This window comes from Hyla sarda, chromosome 10, assembly GCF_029499605.1.
Source record: "Hyla sarda isolate aHylSar1 chromosome 10, aHylSar1.hap1, whole genome shotgun sequence".
Lineage (NCBI taxonomy): Eukaryota > Metazoa > Chordata > Amphibia > Anura > Hylidae > Hyla > Hyla sarda.
In genome coordinates this window covers 15316449-15330178 of record NC_079198.1, presented here as the reverse complement: position 1 = coordinate 15330178, position 13730 = coordinate 15316449, and the positions used below count along the sequence as shown (strand labels likewise).

General features: G+C 42.7%; 2 protein-coding genes across 11 annotated transcripts in view; one reads left to right on the top strand and one right to left on the bottom strand.

The window, feature by feature from the left end:
* Positions 1-12213, top strand: part of CD79A (CD79a molecule) — a 69711-nt gene extending 57498 nt beyond the window's left edge. For 5 of the 7 annotated variants that reach the window (XM_056543779.1, XM_056543785.1, XM_056543784.1 and 2 more), the window contains 2 exons: positions 9851-9913; positions 10415-10867. In XM_056543779.1, the coding sequence (XP_056399754.1) occupies positions 9851-9913; positions 10415-10528 (177 nt within the window). In that variant the 3' untranslated portion in view covers positions 10529-10867. Of the gene's footprint in view, positions 1-2911; positions 3769-9850; positions 9914-10414; positions 10868-11981 lie in introns of those variants that run through there. The other 2 variants (XR_008848426.1, XM_056543780.1) reach the window with 2 other exon arrangements.
* The window catches only part of ARHGEF1 (Rho guanine nucleotide exchange factor 1), a 185704-nt gene that overhangs the window by 171625 nt on the left and 349 nt on the right, over positions 1-13730 (bottom strand). For 2 of the 4 annotated variants that reach the window (XM_056543766.1, XM_056543765.1), the window contains exons 1-2: positions 13560-13683; positions 9762-9841 (exon numbers count right to left, since the gene is read on the bottom strand). The gene's annotated coding sequence lies outside the window, so the exon portion shown is untranslated. Of the gene's footprint in view, positions 1-9761; positions 9842-13559; positions 13684-13730 lie in introns of those variants that run through there. The other 2 variants (XM_056543768.1, XM_056543767.1) reach the window with 1 other exon arrangement.

The following is a 13730-nucleotide window of genomic DNA, read 5'->3' as shown; positions in this document are numbered from 1 at the left end:
CATTGGAGGACATACTTGAGGGTCATTATCTTGCCACTCGATGTCTTAGAACCTGTGATCTAGTAGGTTGTGTGCATCTATTGCTTCTACTCTATGACCCAGGTTTTTGTTGTTTTGTATGGGGGATATGCCCTATTGGTTTTCAATGTCCCCTTTTTGATCTGCTGTCTCCGGTCATGTGGTTTGTGTGCACCCATCTATTTTCCCATAGTCCCACATCACCATCAGGACATTTAAGCTGTTAAATGTTGAGTTCTATTCAGGTTGGGTATACAGTACACTGCACCAATCTGTTGGCTGTACAGTTCTGCTTTGCATGCAGCATATGTGCCATCAGTCCCAATTTTGTTGGGACAATCCAGTAAACAGGGCAACAAAAGGGGTGGGCTTATTTTAACTCCCCCCAAACGATTGCAATTCTAGAGACTTTTGCAGGCATTTCAGGTTTTCTCAGTCTTGGGGGTGCGTTCACACGCTATTACTAGCAGCGGGTCTCACGTTGTGGGAATCCTGCTGTGAGTTACACTACCATTGATTTGAATTGGTCCACAGACAGTACGCAATAGTGTCAGATTTGCGGACTGTCCGCGGCCCCATTTTAATCAATGGTAGCGTAACTCGCAGCGGGTTTTCCACAGCGGGAAACTCGCTGCTAGCTACTAGCGTGTGAACGCACCCTTAAAGGGCTACTCAGGTGGAAAACATTTTATTTAAATAAACTGATGCCAGAAAGTTAAAAGATTTGTAAAATACTTCAATTTAAAAATCTTAATCCTTCTAGTAGTTATCAGCTGCTGTATGCTCCACAGGAAGTTCTTTTCTTTTTTACATTTCTTTTCAGTCTGACCACAGTGCTCTTTGCTGACTCCTCTGTCTGTGTCAGGAACTGTCCAGAGAAGGAGTAAATCCCCATAGAAAACCTCTCCTGCTCCAGACAGTTCCTCAGTTCCTGACAGCGTGGAATACACCTTTAAGTCAAAAGGAGACTATAGCACTACTATTCCAACATTATGTGTGGAATTTTTAATTAATATATATATGTGTGTGTGTGTATATATATATATATATATATATATATGGGAAAGACAGGTATTTTTGGATTATCTTTAAGTTAATCTATGGGGATGGTCTATTGAAGTTTACCCTCCATATATTGGTCTGCATACCAGTAAATAAGGTGTAATACCACACACAACCTGGAGATAGGGGTGGCGCTGTTTTTGAAAGAAATTAGCTCTGTTTTTCTATTACTGGATAACCCATTTATTGTGTACATCGGAAGTTTTTCTTGGTGCATATGTAAAATTCCGGCCAAGTACGCAGTGTGAACTATGTTGGTATCCATAGGAAATCATGGCTCTCAGGTATTTGTGTTACACAACGATATATATTTCTTTCATTTCATTTCTACATATCTAATTAGATTCCTCGTCCTTTGAGAGTTTTTCACTCTCCTACAACTGGAGCAATTCAAATTCTATCTCCTTATTTAGAACTATTATCTGTACCGCAGCTAGGACCCCCGCTCCTTTAGAACGCTGGGTGCGGCGGCGGGGGTCATGATGTCATGGCCACACCCCTTGTGATGCCACGCCCCCTCCCATAGACTTGCATTGAGCGGGCGTGGTGTGACATCACGACCCACGTCGCCCACTCTGAGCGTTCGGAACAAAATGTTCCGAATGCTGGGGCAGCTGAGTACCCCTTTAAAAGCTCCGTACGTTCCACCAGTTGTCCCCTGTCCATTCTCCAAGATTTTGGAAAATAATTTTGCTATAGCGAGTTCTATCCTGTTCAGATTGACATTCTGCTCCCCACAACCTCTGTTGAAAAAGTTTTTAATTTCTAATGCACGTCTCCTTTTGATATTAATGCATCACTAAGAACACACTTCCTGGCGTAAAAACGTTTGTACATTTTAGGAACCCAAATTGTTGTTGGCGCATCTTACTCCAGCACACTTTTCATTAAAGGGGTACTTCAGTGGAATATATATTTTTTTTTTTTATCAACTGGTGCCAGAAAGTTAAACAGATTTGTAAATTACTTCTATATAAAAATCTTAATCCTTCCAGTACTTATCAGCTGCTGTATTCTCCAGGGGAAGTTGTGTAGTTCTTTCCAGTTTGACTACAGTGCTCTCCGCTGCCACCTCTGTCCATGTCAGGAACTGTCCAGAGCAGGAGCGAATCCTCATAGCAAACCTATCCTGCTCTGGACAGTTCCTGACATGGACAGAGGTGTCAGCAGAGAGCACTGTGATCAGACAGAAAAGAAATTCAAAAAGAAAAGAACTTCCTGTAGAGCATACAGCAGCTGATGACTACTGGAAGGATTAAGATTTCTTAATAGAAGTAATTTACAAATCTGTTTAATTTTCCACTGGAGTACCCCTTTAAAATAGTATGTTGGTCAGCCATAAAGTGCCAGCCATATTGGTTGTCACTAGAGATGAGCGAACTTACAGTAAATTCGATTCGTCAAGAACTTCTCGGCTCGGCAGTTGATGACTTTTCCTGCATAAACTAGTTCAGCCTTCAGGTGCTCCGGTGGGCTGGAAAAGGTGGATACAGTCCTAGGAGACTCTTTCCTAGGACTGTATCCACCTTTTCCAGCCCACCGGAGCACCTGAAGGCTGAACTAGTTTATGCAGGAAAAGTCAGCAACCGCCGAGCCGAGAAGTTCGTGACAAATCGAATTTACTGTAAGTTCGCTTATCTCTAGTTGTCACCATCCTCCTTCAGAAATACGCAAAAATGTCTATTTGAGTTTTTTTCTTCAAGTTTTTGTTTTAGGTGATAGCTGAGGTATTTTTACTTTTCTACTGTCCTTTTATGAGCAAGTTCATAAATGATCCCCTTTTAGTTATTTTCCCAATATTAAGAATATTCTCCTCATTCCTGTCTTGTAGCGATGTCGTCATGCTGAAGTGTACAAGCGTTTATGGGAAGCTTATTCCACGGCAGGCAAAGCCATCAATAATGATTACACGTCCCTGACTGGTGTACAGCTGTTGTCAGTAGACCCGGCGCGTACAACAATGTAGAACAGCGCAGGAGCCATATGGCAGCATTATCAGTCTTCTTTATTGCCTTCCTCTCTCAGACCTACATGCTTTCACCACTGCTTAAAAGGAACCACTGAAAGTCCCGTAAGGGGTAGTCCTGCATAGAAAATTCATTCTCAGAAAAGTAATACAGTGAACCCTCAACTTACAATGGCCTCAACATACATTAGTTTCAACATACAATGGTCTATTCTGGACCATTGTAAGTTGAAACCAGACTCAACATACAATGTACAGACAGTCCAGATCTGCGATACCTGTCAATGGCTGGAAGAACTGACCAATCAGAATGGGCATTCACTGGTAAAACCCCTGTATTACTGAAGCGTATGCACTGACTGGTGTCTGGAAGCGCCCCCTACAGTACAGGGAGGTATTACATGTTCTTTACTCTTTACCTGTATTACTGAAGCGTATGCACTGACTGGTGTCTGGAAGCGCCCCCTACAGTACAGGGAGGTATTACATGTTCTGTACTACTCTTTACCTGTATTACTGAAGTGCATGCACTGACTGGTGTCTGGAAGCCCCCCCTACAGTACAGGGAGGTATTACATGTTCTGTACTACTCTTTACCTGTATTACTGAAGTGCATGCACTGACTGGGGTCTGGTAGCGCCCCCTACAGTACAGGGAGGTATTACATGTTCTGTACTACTCTTTACCTGTATTACTGAAGTGCATGCACTGACTGGTGTCTGGAAGCCCCCCCTACAGTACAGGGAGGTATTACATGTTCTGTACTACTCTTTACCTGTATTACTGAAGTGCATGCACTGACTGGGGTCTGGTAGCGCCCCCTACAGTACAGGGAGGTATTACATGTTCTGTACTCTTTACCTGTACCAGGATTAGCTGCTCCTTTGGACACCAGGTGGGGGCGACTCCATGTTACTTTTTTGGGACACTTTGTGTACTGTACAGGACCCCGAAGAAGCTCCTGTCCTCTATATAGATCAGTGTTTCCCAAGCAGGGTACCCCCAGCTGTTGCAAAACTACAACTCCCAGCATGCCCGGACAGCCTTTGGCTGTCCGGGCATGCTGGGAGTGGTAGTTTTGCAACAGCTGGAGGCTCCCTGCTTGGGAAACACAGACATAGTGATTACAGCTCCCAGCAGATCTTTATTACTTTTATATGGAAGGATTTGTTTTATCTGTATTAGTTATCTACTTATTTTTGTTTAATCCTCACTTTTTCCTATTTTTGGATGACATTTTGGTGGCTTCAGAACCAATTACCAGGTTTCCATAGAGTTATGGTCTCAACATACAATGGTTTCAACATACAATGGCTGTCCCGGAACCAATTAATATTGTAACTTGAGGGACCACTTTACTAATTAGAGGGTTCAACATCCATGACCTTTATTAATATGCCATAAAGTAGAGCGGCTCCAAAGAGCATTTCTTATTCTGGAGGACCCCACATGTTTGTGCAGTCAATAGACAGAACATTTATTTTGAAGGTTGACGTGTAATGCCTCATTTCTCCTGTGGTGGTGCTGTAGGGAAATTAAACCCTTGCTACTAAATTCCTACATAGATTGCGGCTGATCACTGGGAGGACATATCTGAATCAGTTTATTGGACAAGGTTCCTTATTACATAAAGATTGCCAAGTTGAAACAAAACTCTGTCGCCTCTGGCAAATGGAGGAGTGACAAAGCCTGTGCTCTCAGTCATGTGGCCACCTACAGACTATAGACTAGACAGGAATCAGTGTAAGGCCAGTCTAGAATGGGCTGTAATTTTAATATACTGTTTATGATTAAAACTAGAGATGAGCGAACTTACAGTAAATTCGATTCGTCACGAACTTCTCGGCTCGGCAGTTGATGAACTTTTCCTGCATAAATTAGTTCAGCTTTCAGGTGCTCCGGTGGGCTGGAAAAGGTGGATACAGTCCTAGGAGACTCTTTCCTAGGACTGTATCCACCTTTTCCAGCCCACCGGAGCACCTGAAGGCTGAACTAATTTACGCAGGAAAAGCCATCAACTGCCGAGCCGAGAAGTTCGTGACGAATCGAATTTACTGTAAGTTCGCTCATCTCTAATTAAAACTACAAGTCCCACGATTAAAATTATTGTCATATTGGGGATCCGCTATTTAAGACGCTCAGCTGTTTTTCAGATTGGATAGATGCTACAAAGAGTTTTTTCCTTATGGTGGACCCAACATGTTTATGCATTATGCAGAGTACCTGTCACCAAATAAAACTTATAATATAGTGTTCCTTGTGTAATTAGCAGACACTTTGCCATTTACTTGCTTTTAAAATTATTAACACAAATATGTTTAAAAAAACGGCCACTAGGTGGCTCTGTTCTGTTCCCTGCTGCAATTAATACAGTGAGTTTGGTCTCCCCCCGACCTGGCAGGAGACCAAACTCAGGAAGTGTTTCTCTGCACTGAGCTTGATTGACAGCTGCACAGTGCCTCACTGAAAGATACACAGAGCCTGAGGTCTTTTATTCATCCCAGCACTGCAACCATGTGAGGGCGGAAGTGGTCCCCCAGCAGGCTTCAATGTCATGCCTGCATGGAAACACCCACTTTCTCCTGCTGGGAGATTGCACTATGTGAGCAAGAATAAAGGTATGATACACAGCTTTTTAAGGGTGGGAGGAGTGTTAGGAGTAGTTAGGCAACATAGCCTGAGGTAGTTTAGAAAAGTTTATTTAAGTGGTGTATATGTAATGCCTGATTTGCCCTGTGGGGGTGCAGTAGGAAAATTGAACACTTACTTATTAAAATAGATCACAGTTTGCTTGTATTAAGAGTTTCCTGACTTGTATGACATTGAAGCTTTGCAGTTTCTCTCTCTCTCTCTCTCTCTTTTTATATAGACCGTATATATATATATATATATATATATATATATATATATATATATATATATATATATATATATACTTGTGCCAATGAGAAAGAAATAAAAAAGAGTGTGGTTTTTTTTTTCTTTATGAATTTATTTCTTTAACGCTAACAATAAAGCCTGGTCTCTTCCATAGTGTCCTGCTGTGTCATTTTGTACAAAATATAAGAAAATCTGACCGGTTCTGAAGCTGGCCGTATATTTGAGATGACAAGCTGAGCGTGTATTCTGACTGGTGGGAGGGGAGAAAGTCGTTGCCGGACATCTCTGATTCCTGAGATCAGAATCATTAGGAATGCTGATATGTAGTTTTTCTCCCCTGACATCTGCTGCCAGAGGAGAGTCTTGAAGCCACCATATACATTATATTGGCTAATCCTACTTAAATTGGCAACTTTTATTTGTGTGTTTGTAAGGCCAGCTTAAAGGATGGCCCAAGTCTTTCGGGTAGAGCTTAAAGGGGTACTCTGCTGCTTAGCGTTTGGAACAAACTGTTCTGAACGCTGGAGCCGGCGCTGGGAGCTCGTGACGTTATAGCCCCCGCCCCCTCATGACGTCACGCCCTGCCCCCTCAATGCAAGTCTATGGGAGGGGGCGTGGTGGCTGTCATGCCCCCTCCCATAGATTTACATTGAGGGGGTGGGGCTATGATGTCACAAGCTCCCAGCACCGGCTCCAGCATTCGGAACAGTTTGTTTCAAACGCTGAGCAGCGGAGTACCCCTTTAAAGGAGTTATCTGGCCAAAGAGCAACACCCGCATTCTATTCGGGGCTGCGTCTCCAGACTCGGCAGGCCCGTCGCTAAAGGACAGGCAAACCAAGCAATTGCTTGGGACCCCGAGCTGGACCCCGATGCTTGTTGTGCTTCCTATAAGGCTGCAGCCGCCTGAGCGCTCTATAGAGAGCCTCAGGAGGCTGCAGCACCCCTGGTCACCTCCCAAGTTCCTCCCCTTCCCTGTAGCATGGCCGAGCTCCTCTTCCTCCTGGCTGTCAGTCTGGCCGGACTGACAGGAAGTGTACACAGAGTGCTCACTTCCTTTCAGTCCAGCCAGGAACAAGAAACTGAATCTCCTGTACCACGCGGTACCCGGCCGGACGGAGTGAGAGCCAAGAGGTAGAGGAGCTCGGCCACGCTACAGGGTCCAGGGAAGGAGCCGGAGGAGGTAACTGAGAACATAGGTAGGGTAGGGAGGGGAAAAAAACATGTTGGGGGGGGGGGGGGGAGTAAAAAAAAAACAAAGGGAGGGGGAGTAAGAAGGACACAGGGAGGGGGAGGGGGAGTAAGAAGGACAGGGGGAGGGGGGAGTAAGAAGGACATGGGGGAGGGAGTAAGAAGGACATAGGGAGGGGAGGGGGAGTAAGAAGGACATAGGGAGGGGAGGGGGAGTAAGAAGGACACGGGGAGGGGGAGTAAGAAGGACATGAGGGAGGGAATAAGAAGGACACAGGGAGGGGAGGGGGGAGTAAGAAGGACATGGGGGAGGGAGTAAGAAGGACATAGGGGGGGAGGGAGTAAGAAGGACATAGGGAGGGGAGGGGGAGTAAGAAGGACATAGGGAGGGGAGGGGGAGTAAGAAGGACATGGTGGAGGGAATAAGAAGGACACAGGGAGGGGAGGGGGGAGTAAGAAGGACATGGGGGAGGGAATAAGAAGGACATAGGGAGGGGAGGGGGGAGTAAGAAGGACAGGGGGAGGGGGGGTGGAGGGGGCCTCCATGTCTATTTTGCTTGGGGCCTCCAATTTCCTTCAAATGGCCCTGAGTCTCGGAAAGCTCTTTGTTTTAGGGACTGGATGGAGACGTGATGTACCCGCCATGCCCCCTCGTGACGTAACACCACGCACCCTCCATTCATGTCTATGGGGCATGGCGTTACGTCACGTCTCCAGTCCCGGAAACAAAGAGCTTTCTGAAACTGGAGACACAGCTCCGAGGTGCTGCTCGGAGATTGCGGAGGGTCCCTTTAAGGATCTTAAAGGGGTTCTCCGGCACTTAGACATCTTATCCCCTATCCAAAGGATAGGGGATAAGATGCCTGATCGCGGGAGTCCCGCCGCTGGGGACCCCCGTGATCTTGCACGCAGCACCCCAGTTAAAATCAGTCCCCAGAGCATATTCGCTCTGGGTCTGATTACCGGCGACCACAGGACCGGCAGCATGTGACATCACACCTCCGCCCCCATGTGACGTCACGCTCCGCCCCTCAATGCAAGCCTATGGGAGGGGGCGTGACATGGGGTGCTGCGTGCAAGATCACGGGGTCCCCTAGTTCACAAAAAGCTAGCCACAGCATTATGGTAATCTCACAACATGACAAGCACGGATCCTTTCTAAGCATGTCCATTACTGTCTGGTAGGTACGTACTAAAATCACCTTATGGTGGAGAACCCCTTTAAATCTGAAAAAGGCATAGTTAAGTATTGTACTTTTAAGAAATATATAATCTCTCCTGGTTATTTATTGAAAAACCCAATACAGATTTCAATCAAGTATGTATTATATTACTGGCAAAACAAGAGGTTATTTTCTCCAAATTCTTTTTATTCCTTATATAGCGCAACATAGTCTTTTATTAGAGAATGATGTAGAGGTTCTTGTGTATGCCTTGTGCTTACCACTTTTTGCTGATGTGATTCTGTAATGTAACCCACATTTCCCATGAATCCTCAAACTGGTCATCTAATTTGGCTGCTGGTACTGGAGGTTACCCAGGTAAACGCATGAGTCTTTAGGTTAATACACGTTATTTGCAGTTTAGGTGCATTTTCTTACTTAAAGTGCATTTTTTCAGAGAAAGGATGCAGCATAAAGACTGCAGCAGCAGTATACAGATAGAACTGGAGGTGGGTGTACAACTACTATATATCCTGATCCCATAGAGATAGCAGCAGCAGTATACAGCTAGAGCTGGAGGTGGGTGTATAACTACTATATATCCTGATCCCATAGAGATAGCAGCAGCAGCAGCAGCAGCAGTATACAGATAGAACTGGAGGAGGGCGTATAACTAATATATACCCTGATCCCATAAAGACTGCAGCAGCAGTATACAGATAGAACTGGAGGAGGGTGTATAACTTCTATATATCCTGATCCCTTAGAGATAGCAGCAGCAGTATACAGATAGAACTGGAGGAGGGCGTATAACTAATATATATCCTGATCTCATAGAGACAACAGATGAAGCTGGAAGGGGAGGGGTCTGGGAGCTAGTAGGAGGGATCAGGTAGGCTATAGGAAGTCAGACCCAGAACTGACATCCTGTTTTGACCATTAAGCACTGGAAGATTAAGAGAATCAGACTGGTGATCACATGACCAAGTTACAGTGATAAAGTAGTTAGATGCAGATAGATGCAGCTGTGCTGAAATAAAACCCACCCTGTCAGCACCACCATAGTGTATGTAGCCTGTACTAAACAGTGGCCATTTTGAACTCAGCTTTAGAATTATTTAGGCATTTCATACAGTAGTATTTTTTTTTTTGGACACTTTGTGAAGCATTTATGTTTTTATTGGATGGTGCTGTCATGTTGCACTATAAGGCTGTTTTTTGTGGCACTGTATAGAGCAGTGGTCTCCAACCTGCGGACCTCCAGATGCTGCAAAACTACAACTCCCAGCATGCCCGGACAGCCGTTGGCTGTCCGGGCATGCTGGGAGTTGTAGTTTTGCAACATCTGGAGGTCCGCAGGTTGAAGACCACTGGTATAGAGCTATGTTTATGTTATACCCAGAGGCATCTACACAGCTTGACCCTATGTGCAATCCATTATATTCCAGGTTTCCTAATTTTATTATCAACACATAAATCTAACCTGTGTTTTCCATTCTACGTATTGCTCCACAGCAGCAAATGGTCTAATGTTCTCATCTCTACTTTCTTGTCTTTCGTCTTCTGCAACAGAAACGTTTGGAAAATGTTAACTCAATGTCTTTCAAAGAAGCAGAAGGAGAGAATCTTTATGAGGTAAGAATCTGTCAGTCCCCATTACGTGGGGTACTCCCCCCCCCCCCTCCCTTTTTATTTTTTTTTATTTTTATTTTTTTTAAATCAACAAGTTCCAAAAAGTTAAACAGATTTGTAAATTACTTCTATTTAAAAATCTTAATCCTTCTAGTACTTAAAGGGGTACTCCGGTGAAAACCCTTATTTTTTTTTTATTTTTTATTTTTTTTAAATCAACTGGTGTCAGAAAGTTAAACAGATTTGTAGATTACTTCTATTAAAAAATCTTAATCCTTCCTGTACTTATTAGCTGCTGAATACTGCTGTACTTTTTTCCTGCATAACCCCTTTCACTTTTACAGGGACACAAAACGTGTATATATATATATATATATATATATATATATATATATATATATATATATTTTACCACCAGTACCTCTTAGTTCTTGCTTCTCTCTCTTGTTAGCTGAATTCTTCCCCGAAATATTGTAATAAAAAAATGTCTCCGACTTTTTAAAGGGTCTTAACTTGGAGGACTGTTCGATGTATGAAGACATCTCCCGTGGTCTACAAGCCACCTATGAAGATGTGGGCACCTTGCGGGCGACAGTCTTTCAGCTGGAAAAACCTTGACCCCTGAAATCAGTATTAGAGGAATCAGCGTCGCGTGGGGGAAAAAATTGGTAACAAACCATTAGAAACCATCGGAACGGTTGTGTGGATATCACTGGTGACACTGGTGACGCACCACATAAGACAGCTCGTCTTGTAATTGTATTGACCTGTTAAATGCTTTTATTTTATGTACAGCTTTGCCTTGTTTGTAGAATTTGTACAGTGCATCGAGCCTATCATAGTGGGTTTACCCAAATAGTAGTATAAAGTGCAGTTTATAAACCTGTGGCCATATACCCTAATAAGGAATTGTAAGTTAAAGGGGTATTCCAGGGAAAAACTTTTATATATATATATATATATATATATCAACTGGCTCCAGAAAGTTAAACAGATTTGTAAATTACTTCTATTAAAAAAATCTTAATCCTTTCAGTACTTATGAGCTGCTGAATTTTAGTTGTTCTTTTCTAAGTGCTCTCTGATGACACCTGTCTCGGGAACCGCCCAGTTTAGAAGCAAATCCCCATAGCAAACCTCTTCTACTCTGTGCAGTTCCCGAGACAAGCAGAGATGTCAGCAGAGAGCACTGTTGCCAGACAGAAAAGAACAACTCAACTACAGCAGCTGATAATTATTGAAAGGATTAAGATTTTTTAATAGAAGTAATTTACAAATCTGTTTAACTTTCTGGAGCCAGTTGAGATATATATAGTTTTTTCCTGGAATACCCCTTTAATAGAGAAGTGTGTGTGTGTGTGTGTGTGGGGGTGGGGGGGGGGGTGCAATCCTCTGGGCTGGTGCAAGGATTCTTTGTCCTAGCTCAAGCACAGGCCGGGACAAAGTCTAGTAAGTGAGGGTGGGACTAGAACTCCTCTGTGCTCACTCCTGTCCTATCTATAAGACTCTTGTCTGAAAACAGAGAGGAGGGGGTTACAGAGCAGTCTGCAGTAAATGGATAAAGAGACCCAACACAGCAGACTCAGGAAGTAAGTGAATACATGGTGAGTGAGGACGGGCTCAGTGCTTGCCTCGGACATGCCCCTTCCTGAGCAGTGGATGTCAGAATGGGTGAGCAGCAGAACAGTGGGATTTGTGAGCCAAATACAGAAGCTAGACACATATTTAAGACGTAAGATATCTGTATGAATTAAAGAAGCATTTTTTTTTTGTAATATGAGGGGCATGCTTTGAGATATATCGCATACATAATAAGCACAGAATGGATTTTAAAGGGAAGCTGATATTTTGAGTTTTGCATCAGGAAAAGGGACTAGTGGGTCAGGGCTGCCAACCTAAAATATTCCTTTTCCTGGATGATTTAATCAAAAATCACAAACAACCAATGCTTTTTACAGACATGTTGGAAAACCACAATAAATAATAAAGAGTATAATGCATGGTATACATGTCTATAGCTTAATATACTGATATGATCATGGACGTGTTTTTCTTTTCACTATTATTACAGACTGTCCAGGAATATCTGGCGCCCCAGTAGTAGATGGACAGGGATCTCTCTATTCTAGAACATACTGCCATTACCTGGTTATGTCATTACTATCCATACAAGAAATGGTTTATTCCTCTGAAATCATATTGTACATTATACTATCTGTTATATGTCATGAAATGCTAACCTTAAAGGGGCTATGCAGGAAAAAAAATGTTTATATATATCAACTGGCTCCAGAAAGTTAAACAGATTTGTAAATTACTTCTATTAAAAAAAATCTTAGTCCTTTCAGTACTTATGAGGTGCTGAAGTTGAGTTCTTCTTTTCTGTCTAAGTGTTCTCTGATGACACCTGTCTTGGTAACCGCCCAATTTAGAAGCAAATCCATATAGCAAACCTCTTCTACTCTGTGCAGTTCCCGAGACAAGCAGAGATGTCAGCAGAGAGCACTGTTGCCAGACAGAAAAGAACAACTCAACTTCAGCAACTGATAATTATTGGAAGGATTAAGATTTTTTTAAGTAATTTACAAATCTGTTTAACTTTCTGGAGCCAGTTGATGTATAAAAAAAAGTTTTTTCCTGGAATACCCCTTTAATGTCTTCACTCAATATACCAGACAGGCATGAACCATTTATATCACCAATAGGAAATGCTTATAGCGATTTTCCAGTTTGATGTCAATAAAGTCTAATATTAAGTCTAACATGATTTTTGTTTTTCATTTCGTCACCATTATCAAGCTCTCTTGCTTGTTGTCAGTGAATGAAAACAATGGGGGGAATTTATCAATAGTGTGGGGGAGGGGTTTAGCATTCCTTATGTTGTTTTGTTCCCCTTCACAATTATTAATGTGTCTAATGTTGGACAGAGTTTGGGCGCATCTCAAATTGTGGCTAATTGCACCCAAATCTGTCACAAACATTACACGATGCATCTTAACCTAACAACTTCACCTCACATCATTACCTCACATCATTACCTCCCAACTTTACCTCACAACTTTGCCTCACATCTTTACCTTACAACTTTACCTCACATCTTTACCTTACAACTTTACCTCACATCTTTACCTTACAACTTTACCTCACATCTTTACCACACAGCATTACCTCACATTATTATCTTACATCATTACCTTACATGATTACTTCACAACTTAACCTCACATCATTACCTCACAACTTTTCCTCACATCATTACCTCACAACTTTACCTCACATCATTACCTCACATCTTTACCTCACAACTTTACCTTACACCTTAACCTGACATTATTACCTCATAGCTTAACCTCACATCATTACCTTACAAATTAACATCACATCATTACCTCACAACTTTACCTCACATCATTACCTCACATCTTTACCTCACAACTTTACCTTACACCTTAACCTGACATTATTACCTCATAGCTTAACCTCACATCATTACCTTACAAATTAACATCACATCATTACCTCACAACTTTACCTCACACCTTTACCTCACATCATTACCTTAAAACTTTACCTCACATCTTTACCTCATACCCTTACCTCACATCTTCATTTCACATCTTTACCTCACAACTTTAGCTCACATCCTTACCTCAAATCTTACACTCTGGGATAGAGGAAAGGTGGAGGATCGTGTCACTCAGTGCAGAGACTCCAGGAAGACACCAGAGGTCATATCAACTCTTTTTTTTAGGATTCATAGAGAGACATTTTCCTCAGGAGCATGAACCTAGATGTTAGTGAACAAACATGTGACCCCATC